General features: G+C 38.1%; 1 protein-coding gene across 2 annotated transcripts in view; it reads right to left on the bottom strand.

Annotated features, from left to right (window-relative positions):
* The window catches only part of RHOBTB1 (Rho related BTB domain containing 1), a 54,530-nt gene that overhangs the window by 11,834 nt on the left and 24,679 nt on the right, over positions 1-18,017 (bottom strand). Inside the window, exons 3-5 of one of the 2 annotated variants that reach the window (XM_040606410.1) lie at positions 13,480-13,681; positions 13,019-13,122; positions 5,813-5,923 (exon numbers count right to left, since the gene is read on the bottom strand). In XM_040606410.1, coding sequence (XP_040462344.1) covers positions 5,813-5,923; positions 13,019-13,122; positions 13,480-13,671 — 407 coding nt within the window. In that variant the 5' untranslated portion in view covers positions 13,672-13,681. The remainder of the gene's footprint in view (positions 1-5,812; positions 5,924-13,018; positions 13,123-13,479; positions 13,682-18,017) is intronic. The other variant, XM_040606411.1, reaches the window with a different exon arrangement.

Genomic DNA, 18,017 nt, shown 5'->3' with positions numbered 1-18,017 from the left:
CAACAGGAAAACATGCAATTAAAACCCAACAAACATGCTGCAGCTTCACCTATTTTCATCACTCCAGCTTAAAGCTACTTCACTCTACGCTTCAAAAAATGTGCTGACACCTAGATGTCAGAATACATACTATTTGTGCAGAGGTTTGATAGAAGCTACATATCTCACCACAAAAGCATGGGAACACAAAGCCACATACCTAGGAAGCACTGCCCGTCTATGCTGAGGATCCCTGCACGTATGAACAGAGCACTAAGAGAGGTAGGGATTGCCATTCTCTACTTTTGCAGTAGTTATTCACAGGCTGTCATTGCTCAAGAAATAATTCTGCTGACTGGATACCTAAATTGCAACTCAAAGATCATTTGGTGCTTAGGAATTATGAAGGAATTATGCAAAACTTAAGAACAGCCATGCAGGCAGACACAGATCACTTCTGAACATGTCACGGAAAAATACCTTTGCTGCACCATTTTAGATACTGAAGTGGTCTCCTTTGCAATGCACTTTGCACAGCAATTCTCTAACATCTTTAATAAATAACCCGTCAGAAGGGCAAATTACTGCAGAATGACCACTTTACAATATAAGCAAAACTAAACATTACAATGAAAAGAAGGTCAGCAAAGTGTAGAATAGGACAGTGGCTTAAATCAGAGTAAGCATGACAGTATTTGCAGGCTTTTAAAGGTTTTAAGAAAAAAAGTACTTCACTAAATAAACTTGCTTTATAAATGGTAAGTACGAGGATTAAAGTTGACAGTTCATCCACTAAACCACTGCCTAACTCTTGTCAGAGCTAGTAGCCTAAGGCAGATAAATGCTTGAATACTTGTTTCAGGGCATTTCTAACTTGGGGCAACTTAATTATTTATAAAATGGGATGGGATGTTACAAAGCAGTTTTCAAGCTCTTGGGTCTCTCATGGGAAAAAAAAAGAAAAGAAGAAAAAAAAGTTGAATTGAAACTCTTAAGAAAAATTGAGGAAAAGGGATATTTTGAGGAAGCATCTTATTGCTACAGATTTGTCAGCAGGATAAGCTCAGCAATACCATGTCTATCTCACTTCTATTATTCTTTAATTTAGCACAAATGTGTTGTGTCTGCAGTTTGTGTAATGTATAGAGCAGCAGCAGTGAACCTTAACATTCACCTTTTAAATAATGAAATACCTCCTCAGTACTGCTGCTTCCTACATTTCACGGAGGGTACAGATATATCCAGCAAGACTGTTTCTAAAGATAGCTGCATACAATATGGGTACTGCTGTGAGCATAAATTTAATGCAAGATAAATGCTCCTGCTCCAAGTTTGTAACTTCTATAAACCGCAACACATCTGTCATCTCTAGAAACAAGGCCTCTTCAAACTGAAAAGTTATCTAGTAAATAGCAAAGTGGCAAGCCACTAATACACTGGTCTTCCTCATAACTGAGGCAAACAGCCTTTAATCTCAAACTTGCTCTATTCAAGGTCATGTAAGAGTAAAACTGAGGCCCCAGCAGACATTTGCTAAGATCCCAGAAAGGAGAGATCAATGCACCACCAAGATAAAATAATTAATTAAAATTAATTAAGTAATTAAAAAATTAAAATAAATAAATTAATTACAATTAAACACATTCTAATCTGGTCAATTGTTGTTTAATTCAAGATCATCCAGACTGCCAGAGTGGCAAGCGTCGGCTGACTGGTCCTAACTGTAACTAAGCGTCTTAGAGAGACAGACTGCCTTGTGTCCTTCAGAAAGTAATGCCTAAGCCAAGTCATCGCAGTCACGAGTATCCAGCCCTCCTGACTACTAACCACAAGACACACATCACATCTTTCAGAAAACCAGAAGGCAACAGAGCTCCGGCAGGAGCTCACAGGCAGGAGATGACAACAGCTCCCTCGCGGCACCGCTGCTGACCGCTGCGGGGCTGGCCACAGGTCTGGGCTCCCGAGAAAGGCCCGTGATGCTCCGTTCCCTTGGTCAGGACAGGCCCAGGCTATCCAGCAGACTGGCCGCAGCGCAGCCCTGCATGTGTTACAGCCTTTGCCAAGGGTGTCTCACGTTTTTGCCACAAAGCTGCACGGGGTTCTTGAGCAGCTCTCCACCTCTGACCTTCCCTGGGCAACCACAAAGCCGAGCTGGATAAAGCTGGTTTCTTTACCCCTAACTTGCAGCACACACACCATTGCGCTAACAGGATATTTCCAGCTTACTGCCTTCTGAATGAAGTGAAAAACAGAATAAAAAGGTAAAAAAATTGTGATTTGCATATTATTAATTCTGTGGTAAACCCTGGACTTCCCCATAAAATTAGTATCTTGAGAGTTCTGTACTGAACAGGGAGAAATAAGTGACCCTGTGCCATAAACAGGACGGATGGGAAATCACTGGGTAGTGACAGAGTTCACATGCTGAACCAGCACCACAGCTGGGAGCTGGGTCTGCTAGCTCACAAAATACATCCACCTTATGACAATAAATTAAGTTTTCATTCAAGTCATAAGCAAGATTTGCACTATTAGTACGAACTGGAGACAGTAATATATGAGGAAGATTAACTGTCTACATAGGACTGTGAACATTTAGGGAAAACTGTTCTTTGGAAACTTTTAATTAAAATACCTACAATCCCTTTTAATGTAAAAGGCACATTTACAACTTGCTAACACCTCAGTATAAAGTTTGGTTTGACATTTGTTCATAAAAGCCAGAACCTGTAAGGTTAAAATAATGCATTAATGTTTTTCAAACATTAAAAATTTACCAATGCTATTTTAATATTCTCAGGGAACATAAAAGGATAGGATTAAAAAATGTAATTTATTGCCATTTTTGTGTGGTTTGGTTACTTGGAGAACAAGAAAGAATGAATCAGGTTTACTTCTGCTTTCTTCTTTCTCTCTGCAGCAATATATTCACAAATACAAACTGCTTTTTCCAAAAAGAAATTTAATAACCATTTCCCAGTAAAATTCAGGAATGATCCAGGAAACATTTCCACAGACTTGAATGCCAAAAAGTACTTTAGAACTTCTCCAGCATATTCTTCCTAGAGCACCATCCAACTGAGATGGGCAATAGATAAGGCACTGCATGCATCCACCTTTCTTAAATACAGCAAAAGCACGTACCTGCACTTACTGCATGTACTGATGTTTGATACTGAAGTATCACCAGAAACAAAGGTAAGTATCACAAAGAGAAACGGTTGCTTTGATATCCAACACATTGCCTTGTAGAATCAGTGGTACGTGCTGGAAATGCATAACTGATTCTTACATTCTGCTTTTCATAGGTTTATCAGAAGACATTGTGAATCATCTGCTCTTATTATATGAAACATACAAACATACTTAAGTACCAAAACTCATAACTTCTGTGTGAATTGCTCTAGAGTGCGACCGACCACCAGTGAAACATTCTGCATCATCACTGTAAGAAAACAGGTTTCTTTCTACTCGCTGGGGCTCCAAATGGGGCAGATGCAATGTAGATGTGTGGGATTCGGCAGGTGGAAAAGGGGAACAGGTTCTCTCAGCTGTAGGCAAATCAGCCACCACTCACTCGTGCCTGTCGCTTCCTGGCTGACCAGACTCCGGCACTGGACTCTCACATTAAAGCATAACAGCAGCATAAAAGTATTTCAGATGCTCCCCTTGGAGTCACAGAAGTAATTCTTAATGTAAAACATACACACCTGAAGACAACCCAGCTTGGTCTAAGCATAACCTTGGGCTTCCTCCTCTTATAGAGGCTCCTGTGGGCAAAGAAAGAACCTTACCACCGTTTCAAAAAGCAACCCATCTACCTAACGCAGGTATTACTTCAACACACTCAGCCATATTTTCCCAAACCTGGATAAGAAGAACTTCTGATGGAAGCAACTGCCCCTTTATAGACTTCAGAAAATTAAAAGAAACCCTCCAGACAACCAGATCCCCAACGGCAATCAGCACATGGTGTGCTGCCACCCTGGGAGCTCCTAGTGTGCCAGTTATGAATTATATCAGATGTACAGAGAGCAGTCCAAGTCACTGCCAAAAAGCAAGCAGTATAGCACTGACAAAGACAAGACAACTTTGAATTATCAACCTCAGGCTTCAGCAGTAGTCAAGCTACTAGTAACCACTGTAACCATCTGGAAGTTACTCTACAAACACTACAATAAGAAACTCGTGAGACAGTGGAGAAAAAGCAGCATATTAGTTACCTAACAAGCTTTTCTGATGGAGCTGTTAGAAGCAGCAGAGAAGTTCTTGTTTTCTAACTAGAGCTGTTTTGTGTAACAGAACACTCCAATGGGCTGGGGCTGAGATTCTGCAGACTCAGGTGCTTACATGCTGTGTGTGTTCCGGAGCTGGTGTAACGAGCTGCACGGCAGGTGTACCTACACACCACATTGCCAATCCATCTCCCAATGAGAAACCACTACCTAATTTTCATCGTCACTAATACTCTTGTTTTAGAAAGAACTTCAAGGAAACAGCAATATTAAATGATACCTCATATAATCCATGGCAGGTGTGTTTAAAAGTTTAAAGTTTCATAGCCTGAATCTAGAGTTATAAACTGTAGCGCTGGCCACAGATATGCTAACATGAGTTTATGTCCCATTAAATAAACAAGCTGCCTTCTGCAACGTACACACCGTTACCTAGTTTACAATTTACAAGTTACTGGGAAAAACTGCTGCATGCAAGAATTGCTGGTCACGTCATTTGCCATACAATCATAGAATAATATGTGTGGCTTTGGAAAGGGGAAGAAATAAAGCTGTGAGAAGTACAGAATGTGAAGAGGAGATGTCTCTGATCTGAAAATCAATGCAGGGAGTGTGAAAGAGGAAAAGAAGGAAGACTGAACAGTATTGTCATGCTATCTTCTCATCTTTCTAGAGGACAAGTGAAAAGTACACATTTTGTTTTAGAGAGCTTAAACAAGACTCAAGAGTTAAATCTGACAGAATCAGTTTAAGGACAGACAAATTATATCTTGGTTGACAAGAAGTCTGCTGCACATATTTACTGAAATCAAACTTTAAAAACAGACTTGGGCAGAAGGGAAAGAAAACATTCAGTGGATTTCTTGTATTGTAGTCTTTATTTTCCCCTATTTTTAGATATCAGCCTTGTCTGAGACGCAAGGTTGAAGCAAGTGAGTCTATTAGAATTTTACAAAGTAAAAAATTTGGTAGAGGTTCATCCAAATTGTTAGACACTCTTGACTTTACCAGGACACTTTATCCTTAGACATTTATTTATCAATAAAAGGTCGGTTTGCTTTTACTCATTCTGCCCTCTTTTTTTTTCCCTACACACTTCCGATAATTTTCCCAAGATTTCTCAGAGACCTGCATCACAGCTGAACCTATCGCACTTGAGATCAGAATCTGACAAGAGCAATCTCTCGTAGTGTCCACCTGCATAGTCCTTCAGCCACCTGAAAGGAAAAACTGTGTTGGGCATCACCCTGAGTGCAAACACCAGCTCCCAAGTTTCCAAGCACAGTAGCTTCAGGCACTAGAAAGCCATCTAAGAATTAAATTAAGAATCTCCTTTATGGCTGAACAAAACCCTGCTACATCTCCATGTCAATCCAGATATATTTTGAAAAGAGAGATTCACTCAGTTATACAGAATTCTTCATGCATGCATCTCACTGAGCTGAAAAAAATAATTGTGCAGATAAGCAAGGCTGATAATGTTTTAAGTGCTCATTTTTTAGTAAATGCAGTTGCAGCCATCACATGAAATGAGAAGAAATCCATTAAGTGACTGGTGAGCATAACAAAATGACCTGAGGACACACAGGACTTACGTGCACACACTCAAAAAAGATGAGAGGCTAGGTAAACCAAAATGCAGGGGGTGCCTGGCATGTGAAGAACTGAAGATATCCACGTAATGCAGGGCAAGACCATGCAATGCCCTGGATGTGAGCAGGAGAATCAATTAGTTCTATACGTTACCGACAGCAGTGAAGCTTCTTAAGTACTGGTGTAATGTGCAAAACTGTCAAAATGTCCTGAAATACATTCAGATTTTGCGGTGAGTAACATGCAGATCTATTTCTACAATTTCTGTAACGTCATTTATAGTAGGAAACAACAGTAATAAAAAGAAGATGAAGCTACCTTCAAGAAAACTGCATATTTCAAGACTGTGCTTCAAAAGTGGAAAGTGTTTTCCCATACACCCCTTATGAAAAACACATCATTCTTAAATGTCAAGTATTTTTACATCTCTTCTATTTCCCTTAAGGTACTAATGGGAAAACAGGTGCATTAACTGAGAATGACAAAAAATGTTTTGATATCACAAAGAATAATTAAAATATCTAATTTTCCATTGTGTAATTTGAAACTGCAGGAATGTGTAAGAGCTACTCCTAATGTACAAATGCCTGACCAGCAATAATGGTAAAAAGAACGGCAAAGTCACAGGGAAGAATGTAACAAGAGGAAAACAATTTTATTTTTAATTTAAAGGACTGGTCATACTGTCTTGGAATTTGGATCATTTTATTGATGGCTATAAGAAGTAAATTCACCTATAATTCTGGTTCAACATTTAAATATGAAAATTTTTCCCTGTAGACTCATTAAAACTCTCTTTGTAATCAGGTATGCTTGCAGTATGCACATCCACCAGAACATTCCAATACATGCCGTTTTCCCTTCCCTCGAGCAGAGATTGCAATTACTGTATTTCTAATGCAGGAACAAAATTCTATGATAAATAGAATTCCAGAGATATTTAATTGAGGCTGAAATACTGAAATATTTTGTGTATCACATGCATATTCAGGGTTTATAAAAGTAAGACATAAAGTCTGAACACCAAACCAACGGAGAAAGATGAAAGAAAATGATAGAGCAAGAAAAGGTACAGGGCTAGCTGGAACACATCTGATCAGCCTGGGGCAAACACCAAAACTCACAATATCAAACAAAGGGACTGATTAGAATATAGCTAAAAATGCTTTTGTAAGACATATCAGCTGACTGCTGTCTCCAGACAGCAGTCAGAAACTAAAATAATGAGAAATAAATTCACAAAACAATGGAAGCACCAGAAACATAGGGAAAGGTTGGCTTTTTGAGCTTATTTTCTGTTACTGTAAGGAGGCAACTTACAGATGAGAACTCCGTGCTATCTTTCTACAGAGAACTAACTTCCATCAAAGACACTGCAGAAGACTAAATGAAAGAAGAAATGAACTGTTTCTTTACTCTCGGTCCCATCCTCTGAAAAAACCCAGGAATCAATGTTCAATCAGAAAAACATATTGAACTTAAAAGAAGTAAAAAGAAGCTTAGTTAAAGCATCACTTGAAGCAACACTCAGAAGAAAAAAAAATATTTCAAGGTAGAGGAGGGATGTAAGGTTGGAAAGGAAAAAAAAAAAGAAAAAGGAAGATCCAAAGCTAGGTCCCAACATTCAGTAAAAGTGTGTTTCCTTATAGGTACTGATGAACACAGATAGGAAAGCAGGGGCAAGAAAAAGAGGGAGGTAAAAATCCAGAGAAGATGAAAGAATGATAGGGTTTGGCTTGCATCTAGTACAAGAGCGACTTCTGAAGTCACAGAAGACATGAAAACTGAACATTAACATATGATAGATGTATCTCTTTCTTTGGGGAGAAAATATGGACTTTGAATATTTTTTACTTTCTTCGGCCTACCATCAAAACCAGACTCCTCCTCTTTTTTATTTAAAAAAACTGTCAAGAAATTTTAACTGGCAAGTTGAAGTCACAAAGATATCGATAAGAACTCAGTTTAAAACAGTTATATCTGGTTGTGCAGAGTGGTTTCTATATTCTGGCATATGTATAAGGAGATCCAGACTGAGATCCTGAGACCCCTGGAGTAGAAAACAGATCAAGAAATCCATTTAGCACCTCTTCACAAAGAAATAATTCACTAAGATTGAGGTTTTGATGAAAAGTCACTTCCCCGATTTAGCATTTCCAAAACCTTTTGATGCTGCCTTCAAGCGTTTTAGGATAGAGCACAAATACCCTCCTTCAACCCAGCCGCTCAGCCACTGACTTAGAAGAGAAAGGAAAAATGGAAAATCATGTAATACCACAAATAACGTTTGATACACACTTTTTCACTCCAGTCAAGGAAGGCTTAAAGCATTACAGGTGTCTATTATAGCTAGATTACATGTACGTCAAGTTGAGCCTCAGACGCCAACAGCAACCAGCTGGCACGCACCTTTTTAAAGAAGGAAGGATTCCTAACAGCAATTCTATAGCAACCTCTTTCTACTCAAAACACGTAACCATGGTGGATGCAGAGAAAAAAAGTAGTAGATCTGTAGATTAATTTCACTGGTTTAAGTATATGAAGCATACACCTTCCCACCCAGTGAGTGGAAAAAGCCTCAAATGTTAACGTAGATAACAAAAGAGGAAAAAAACTAGTGCATACACATCATATCAGAGTAGAATTTCTCAAAGTTATCTCTCTGTGAACCTCTTTGCTTATTCTGATCTTTCTTGGGTCCAACCTGAGTCAAACTCAAAAGAGAAAAAAATCAAACATAACCCCCCATGTTTTTCCAGGAGTTCTTCAGGTCTGCTTGATGAGGAACCTGAATAGCTTATAAACCACTGTAAAATAGATGAGGAGGCTTGCAAATTTTGGTATTTGAGGATGATTTGAAGATACTGCATATCACTTTTTGTGGCATCAAAACACAGCAAAAGGAAGAAGCTAAGGTGAGAAACATCTGAAAACAACTTGATTCTGCATCAGCTGACCTTTTGCAAACAAAGCAAAAGACTGTCTTGTGTCACTGTGGTAAGTGCTACTGCTGTGAAGACACATCTCTGATGATTCCTCTCCAAACCATGCCAGTAAACGGCTTGGTAAGACACATGGAAGGTGGAGAATTACCTCAACATAAAAACAAGGATAGCAAGAGTGCAGGGGAAAATGTGGGCTTTCATTCAGAACACTTTTGAAACCTTGGACATCTCTGCAGAAGAGGAGCTGCTGGCCCATTCCCGGCTTAGGCATGGGATGTGAGTGACAGAGGGCACAGATCAAACCAAAGGCAAACCAAGTAACTCTGCAAAGACACCCACCTCACCCTAATCTCACTGAACAAGCTGAATGCAAATACCATTTTACATGAAATCTGCTTGGGTTTTGTTTTTATAGAAATATCATCAATGTTGTCCTTTAAGAAAAAAGAAACAGAAAACAAAACAACCCTAAAGAGATTGATGGAAGTCTTTAAACACCAGTGACAAACCCCTATCCTCATGGACCCTCTCCAGCAGTGTTTGGAAGCTATATTTCTATGGATTCAATTACATTGAAGTAAATGGTTAAGGGAATTGTAATCACACAGAAAAAGACAAATGCATGTGTTCGTCTGTGTACATACAACACCCACAAGGCTTATGAAATCCATTCACAGCAGAGGAAACACTCTAAGCGTATTTTAAGAGGCTCTGCCAGCAGTCTCACAGCAAGCTCATTCACATTTGTAAGGCACAAGGAAAAAGCTGGGTTTTGCCCATGCTGTACGAACAGATTTTGTTTGGTCTACAGCTCATATTTAAGTTGCAAGTAAATAAATCATCCTGGTTGAATTAGCTGACAAACCACATCCATGGTACTGAGAATAAATATTTCACTGGGACTGAATTAACTCTTTGCAGATTGGCGCTCATGTTTACACATAGCAGAGCTGCATGTATAAAAAAATCAGGATACGTAGGATATTAATCAAATTGTGGTCAAGCATGTTTACTTGAAAAAAATAAAAAAGAAAAGGATGCAAAAGGAAAAAAAAAAGTGCAGGCCAGTCTTTTTCCCATCTTGCTTTTAGAATTAGTTTGAATGCGATGATATGTTGACATTCTCATTCAAAACCAGATTGGACAGGAGGATAGAGGATAACAAATCCTGACAAGTTGAAATGTAAATTAAGATGTTTTCCTGTCTTTACACATGCAATTTTGTACCTCCCAGGGAAACTGGTACACAATAACCACTTGAGCTTTCTATGAAGTTCCCACCTTATTTGCAGGCTTCGAAAATGCAATGGCACTGAGACTAGATTGTTATTATACAAAGAGGTTACTAGGAGCTGGAAATCGATACGCTAATCATAGCAAAGAGATTGTCATTTTGCAATATTTTGGAGGGATTTTGCATCAAATGAAACCTCGTGGGACAATATCAACAAATGCCTGCTTGGCATCACATAATGCCTAAGCTGAACTGAACATGATACTTCCAAAATTGAAGCACACACTCTAGTTTAAGGAAAGAAAAACATGTCATGCTATAAAACTGTAGCAAATATTTCCACAGGTCCTTCCAGCCACATCCCCCTCTCTCCCTTAAGCTGTCAGGAACTGTTCTCAAAGCTCCTGGAGGACTGTGATTATTAAACTAAACACCACACAGTAGAATGCAAGCTGCATCTCACTCTCCATACTCCCATTTTAAAGGATGGCAGTAGAAACATTAACTATTCCACCTTCAGTGGCATTCAAATATGTTTCTCTGCGTCACAGAAAAATAGTGGAAAACACATTCCTTTCGTCATTCTCCTTTCACACTTCTGTCTGTGAAAAATAAAAAAGGATTGATCTTTGCTGCAAGTCCTATTAATCGTTCACCCTGTCATCCATAGCATAATCTATTTATGCAACTTTTCTAAAACTGTATGGAACAATCTTTTCCAATGAGCAACAGGTGAATTAACGACCTACTGGTTCTTGTTACACCGCATTTCAGACAATTAGAGGTACTGGCTGAGTGTTTAGCTGAAATAAGCCTTCCCCTGCACAAGGGGCATATGCATAAAAATTCTGAAGGGAGCCAAAGGGTTATATTATTATATGATCCTTCAGACAATCAGAAACATGGGGCACTTGTAGGTGTAGCCTTGAGCAGTTTGGCATAAAATATGCCTTTTACTGTACTGCAAGATTTGACTCAGCTATGAGTAGACTGTAGTTTAAAGTACAGAGGTTATTTAAAATAATTTGCTATAAATGTGAACATTCATAGTTCATAGATTTCCAATCTCTTTTTTAAATGCTAAAATAGATGAAATACCAAATAGTTTTAAATGAAACATTAGTGTACCTTGCAAAACAATGAAGTACCTCATCAGTGCTCACAATCAGGAAATTTTACAACTGGAATTCTATTTATAAAAGAGTTTCTTTAGATTTTCCAGTTACTTTCTGCATTAACAGACTGGCAGAAAAAACACTGACAGAACGGTAGGTTTCCAGAACCTCATTTTAAAGTTAATCAGGGTACAGCAAACCCGATTCTACACAGGTTCAGTTCTGCTAACATCACAAATGAATCACTGTGTTTATATGCATAATCCCACAAGATCTCAAGTTATTCACGTCCTCCTTGGCGTCTGCAGGATTAGAATCTAAGTATCTTGCTTCTCCCCTCTCCAGTCCTGTTAGTAAATGTGGGATCAGAGTTCAGAACATGCCTGATTTTGTTCTCTTAATCTCTAGTAATCTTCTCAGTGACACAGTATCTGTTGCAGAATATCAGAAGGACACATCAAAGAGGAACAGTTAGTGGAAATGTTAAGTTTACAGCCATATTTATCAAAGTAGTATCCTGCCAAAACAGTATCTATTCACATACTCAAGTAGCACCACATACTAAGGGCAATGTAACTTCCCTCACTCACAAAGTTTATTTACAAATGGTACAGGTTGTGTAGCCCAGATGTGTTGCTACTTTAGCTCCCAAAACAAAATTCTGGGTAATTCATGACTCTGAAAACACAGCTAATACAGTGCTGTGTACAAATTGGGGTTTGTACAAACAGCCATACGGAGTTTTACAGTGTGAAAATTTAAGTGCTGGATTCAATCAATGGAATCCCTCTTCAGCAGTTCTAAAGGGTAGAGAATAGAAAAGACTGTCATCCTTTGAAATAACTTGTTTCATCAGGTAGCACAGACAGAAAGAAAACAGTGTGACAGTACATTTTGGCAACATGGAATCCAAACCTGGAGAAGACGCTCTCCAAAGGGTGTTTCCAGCTGGAAAAAATATCTGTCTATGGAAGTTTGATCATCTGCAGTGACTGAAACAGGTATCAAAAGGATGTGAAAAAGTTCAAGAAGGTGAAAAATGTGCAAGGAATGAGACCTTGCTCAAATGTCAGTTATGAAAATATCTGTCCAAAATCCATCTTCAGTTCAGTATTTGCCCAACACAGGTAATCTGTTCTCATTATGTGTGTATTCAAAAGCTGTTCTGCTGCCCGTGCTGCCACAAAGCCAGATCTAATTATCATTAAACAAAACAGAAAGACTATAACTGGCTTCAGTCCCTGTTGAAACTATGCTGAAGTCATATTATACATGCTGGAAAAATCTAGATTACATTGATTTTTTTTGTTTCTTTCTGTTTTGTTTTGGTTTTTTTAGAATTTCCGGGGTTAATTGATTCACTAGCAGACTCTTGATACTTATAGGAGAAAACCCTTTCCTTTCCTCAGCTTTAAGAAAATACAGAAGAGCCTCACCCTTCATGAAACTGGCTCTGCTCTTAAGGGTTTAGCTGCCCATTCAACATCACAGGCTTATCATAAAATAAATATTTCATTGAGTAAGAATGATATTTCCCAACATCTCTCCTTGTTAGTTGCCTGTTAGGCAATTATATCATACGCTGCTTATACAGGCAGGGAGTGCTGATGTTCAATTTTGTAAAACTACAATCTTATTTCGGGGAATGTTCTTTAACATTTGAAATAGGACAGCAGTTGTTGACAGAGCTTAGCAGGCTGTTCAAGGAAATGTAGCGTAGTAAAACTATGCTGCTTTTTAAATATTTATATCTTTTTAATCCTTGCAGTAGATAATCCTCTTTGCAGTAGGCAGGAATATGAATACCCTTGATTGTTTTAAAGTGTTTGCTTTTCAATATTAAGATTTGCAATTTTTTTCTGTCTGAAAATTTTACTAGAAATATTACTTAAAATGTTGCTTGGATCAATTTACCTTCCGTAAGCAAAACGCCTGTCTTTGTGGTGGTCCCCAAATGTATCCCATAGCCTGAGAGAAACACTCACTTCATCCACAACGTCTCTTGAGCGTTCAAGGACCTAGAACAGAACACACATAACATTCTCTTTCCCTCCACTAAACAAGTACATTTCTAATTTGTTCTGTAAGAAGGTCCAAAGCATTCTAGAACAATAGTCTACCACATATAGTTTTCAGCAAATGCTGTATTTCATAAAACAGGCAGAATATGTATCTTGCTAAAAATAGGTTTGATAAAAAAATTACTTTGGAATAAGAGACTCGGGGAGAGGCATATCAGACCATGGCTGCAGTAGAGACCACACATAAAATACTTGTGAGCTCATTGCTACACCCTGACAAAGAAAGACTTGTCAATAAATAATAGTACAAGCTCACAGCATGTGCTCCGTATTTTGTACACCCGCAGTCCTTACCTCTTGGCAGACACGGTACTGATCAATGGCCCAGACAGTTGGTACGTGAGTTGCCAGCAGCTGATACTGAGTCAAGGTTGCATTGCATGCTCTTGCACAAATTAGACGAGTCTTTCCCACAGCATTATCTCCAACCACGACACACTTGATAGTTTCAACGTTGGGTCTTTCGTAGTCCATGTCAGTGTCCATTTATCAAAAACTGTAACAAGACAGTTAAACTTGTTTTCTACTGCTGTGCAAAACCAATGCTATTTAAAATCAGAGCCTTCTACTTCCACTTCTTCAGAGGTGTCTGAAGAGAACTAACTTAAGGAAAAGCTTGTAGTAAACTGTACCAAAGCAAGCTAGCCGTCCCTTTAAATACTACACAGTTATGTAAATACACAACTATTTTGACTGCAGTCCTTCTATGCTGTTCACATGCTATTTTCACTTTGGTTTCTGTAAACACAAGCCTGTTTGCTGAAGTTAGATCTTGGTGAAACAAGGACAACTAGCACAAACTTACCTCTTGCTAATACTTTTTATGCCAAGGAGGAAAAAAGACTGGACATCAGTGCATTTAACCTGAAGGATACCAGTATAAACCTGCCTTCTGTAATCTTGCCCATTCAGGATTTGATTTAGGGCTGTCCAAAAAATATTGCTAACAGCAAGTCACACAGATGGTTTTAGTTATATGCACACAATAAAACTGACTTGTAAGATGACTCCAGAGATTCTGTTCTCTACAAACCACAACTCCCATTATATCCTGCACGTATCACACACTCTTAATTTTCCAAGGAGTAATTTCTACAGATCATGGACTAAAATGAAACAAAACAGCCCAGTAGGAGCTTGTAAAAATACTTATCTATACCTACAAATTATTTCCCACATAACAATGGAAAGTGAAGAGAAGGAGATTATTGAAGATACTATCCTCTTGGAAAGTTATTATTGAAAAATATTTACTTAAATCTTCTATGGCAACGTCTTGAAAAAATGTCTGGATACAAAAGTAGGCTGGAAAAACAGATATTTGGAAAACTAAAAACAACTCCTGCATGTTTACTAGTCTGTAATTTTCATATAAAGGAATGTGGTATTTTCATAAAGAGGAATGTGGGATCATAATTTGATTTTAGTTTTCTAATGTCTAGTGGTCTGCTGAGCAATCTGGTGTTTGCCAGAAAACTGTAATCAAAGAGGGAGAAAAGGGAAAACACAAGGCACAAACAAGTTCAGGAAGGCTTGCCTAATAATTACTTCAGCAAGGACACTTCGCAATGTAATTGACAAAACACAGGTCATCATCTGGAGTGATGGTGTCCTTTTTCCTGAGGAGAAAGCACTACAGATAAAGAAACCAAATTATTTGGTTTAATACCTTTTTTAATATTCACATCTCATTCGCACATAAATATAGAATACATATTAACAGTCAAGCTAATTAAGATAATAGATACAAGCTGTTTTAGTGTCCGTTTTTCACTGTCAGAGGCCTATGTTCTGATTTAAGAAAAAACATGCTTAGTAATCACTCTGTTTTAGCCAAATACTCATTTTAACTGCATTCTTTCTTTAAAGCGATGTAAGGCAAGAAACAAAAATCAGTGTTAGTATTAAAAGTTACCCATTTAGATAAAATTTTGAGCATGGACTGCATGCTAATAGCTATAACGGTTAAGGTACTGCTATGATTTTTAGTTATGTGTGGACGGGAGGAGTTAGGGACCACATAGACAGTAAGGTGCAAGGGTAAGTTTATGCCACTACTGTGTCACACTATACTGTGTGACACACAATGTCACTACTGACTACTGACACACTATGTCAATGTTTTCACAGACATTGAATGCTTCTAGAAATGCTACAGCACAGTCTAGCATGCAAGAGTACATTTTAGAGTTGTCCAACACTAGACTGAACCATAGGCCCAGAAACTCTTCATCCTGGCACAAGTACGTGGTTGCACAACTAGAGCTTTGCAATCTGCCAGATGTAGAGCAAATAACACAGCTTCAAACATACATGCACAATATCTACTGCATGTAAACCTTAATGGCCTTGTGACACCAACCTGCTGTGTTGACACAGAGGTTTTAGCTGATAAGGAAACAAAGCTATTAAGATACTGCCTTTATCCCTTTATCTGAGTTGCAACCTGCATCCTGAAAGGTTGCTAGTCTTGAGGTAAACGACTATAGAGACTTCCAGTTATCTGTCTGCAATCCAATCACAGCTACCTGTTGGACCCAAGCTCCCACAAGGCTGATTCCTGGGATGGCCCATGAGCCCTGTACCATCTCCATGAGTCCAAATGCAGGAAGAGAAATGAAAGCTACGTCCTCTCTTCTCCTCCACATCCTTTCCCAGAATACAGTCACAATATAAATAAAAGTACAAAACCAATGTGTTTTTTTCCACATTACAATGAGACATATTTGTACACCATGGCCTAAAGGCAGAACTCTGAATGAGTAGCAAGAACTCAAGAGGTTTCAGTATGTGATCTAAAAAAAGTTTCATTTCAAGTCTGAGAATAAACAGCAACCCCCTGACATAATACGTGGTATTAAATTACTTCATATTTTATTCATGCATGGACTAGACATCACAGATGGAATGTGGAAATGTTTACAAGGCTGGAAAACAAAATGAAGGAGTGTGGCTAGCCAGTGTGTCTGGTCGATTTTAAACTACCAAGCAGAGAGATGCCAAACCAATTTTTCTTACAACCCAATATTCCATTAAAATGCTGTTACACAGATTAGCTGAGGTTTTATGTAACGATCTGATGTAAAAATTCTTCAAAAGTTCTTAAATGGTAGTCCTGCAAGAACGCACTTCAGTCAGTCACAAAACACGTATTAAGTACAGAGTCTGGAATCTTTTCCAGATTTTTTTATTTTCCAATTTCCAAGAGGATAAGAAAGCTAGTTTAAAATTAATAGGAAAATCTAAATAAAACTAACAGGAGAAATCAATGCGATTATTGAGAATCCTAGAAGAGGAACACATGAAAATAAAATTTTGAAATTACTATTTTTTTTAATTTTCAATATACTTACTAAATTAAGGCAAAGTTATCACAGAACTCGGACACAGCATACCCAAATGCCCTGATGCAGATCAATGGCAGTCTAATGAAGATACTTCTAGTGTGACTCAATACTGCACAGGACAGAGATTAAAATAAACTGGGAATAAAAACAAAACTAGAGCTTTGTGGTTATGTTACAGAAAGTTCTTAAATGCACTCCAGTATATAGAGAGTATCTATGTATTAAAAATGCAGATCATTTTAATGTTCACTAGTTTTCAGAAAGGGATTAAAACAGAAATAGCTCCTGAAGAGGCTTGCAGATGGAATCCTGGACAGATATTTGGACACCCCAAATAAAAAAAGATGCTAACAACAAATTACAGTATAAAAATTAGCAAAACATGTGGATTAAATGCTTACAAATGTAGCCAGAAGCCTTCTGAAATATGTACAAGTTCTAAAAAATACAGCTACAGTTAGTTTTTTTAAGGTAACCTCTAGGTTAAGCTTGTGCTAAACCTTTTGTACAATCACACTGATTAAAAATGCTAAACATGTATTTACAAAACATAAATTGAAAAACATAATAATCTAGATTTGAGCTCTGCAAGCCTAGTGACATCTGGGAAGACCAACTGCAACTGAAACAAAACTGCTTAGACAAGACCAAACCAGTGTATATAAAAACTTAATTCAAAAAACACAGCGTAGAATTCCAAGGGCAATGAAAAACTTGCTAAAACCAACCTACAACAGTTTAGTTTACCAACAAAACAGACTAGGGTAAAAAGGAAAGTTACTGAAAGTAGGACCAGTCTCAGAGAGGACACTCAAAAAAAGCCAGAGAAAGACAGAAAGGCCATCAAATGATGAGCATCGAGAAACCTACTGGGGGAACGATCTGATTGAATATGGCTGTTCCCAAAAGAAAGCCGTGCAAGATTCAGCTGCTTAATCCAGTTCTAAAGAAAGGTGAGCAGATGGATGGAAATGAAAAAAAGCCACCTGCAAGAATAACACAGGATCTCAAAAATCTCTTAGGATGTTTCTATTTTTACCTTGTGACCTGTGATTGTTTGCAGATGAAGAGGAGCCAGAGGCAGCCAAAAATCAGGTGATGTGAGTAGACTCAAGATCTAAGATAAAGTAATTTAACTAATTCACTTGACTAGCAGAAAAGAACTATTCCAAATAAAGCTGATTTATTTTCAGAAAAGCATAAGGTTACTGTTCTGAACCATGGCTTGCAGATGATTACGGTCACTGATTTCTTTCTCTGCTGTTTCACCTCAGATTGTTGTAGGGTGCTTGGCTTTTGTTTAGCTTTCCCTCATTGCTGAATGAGTTGTTATTATTATCACTAAAAAACAGTTGTGGTTGCTACAGCATGCAGATCCTTCTGGCTAGTCAGCCTTTGTAATGAAACACTGCCTTTCTAAAGAAATTTTTCAAAAGATCTGTAGATGAAGCATATCACTTGATTATCTAGTCCACTGGTACACAG

Source organism: Falco naumanni, chromosome 9 (genome assembly GCF_017639655.2).
Source record: "Falco naumanni isolate bFalNau1 chromosome 9, bFalNau1.pat, whole genome shotgun sequence".
In the NCBI taxonomy this organism is placed as follows: domain Eukaryota; kingdom Metazoa; phylum Chordata; class Aves; order Falconiformes; family Falconidae; genus Falco; species Falco naumanni.
This window is presented reverse-complemented; position numbering and strand designations above follow the sequence as displayed.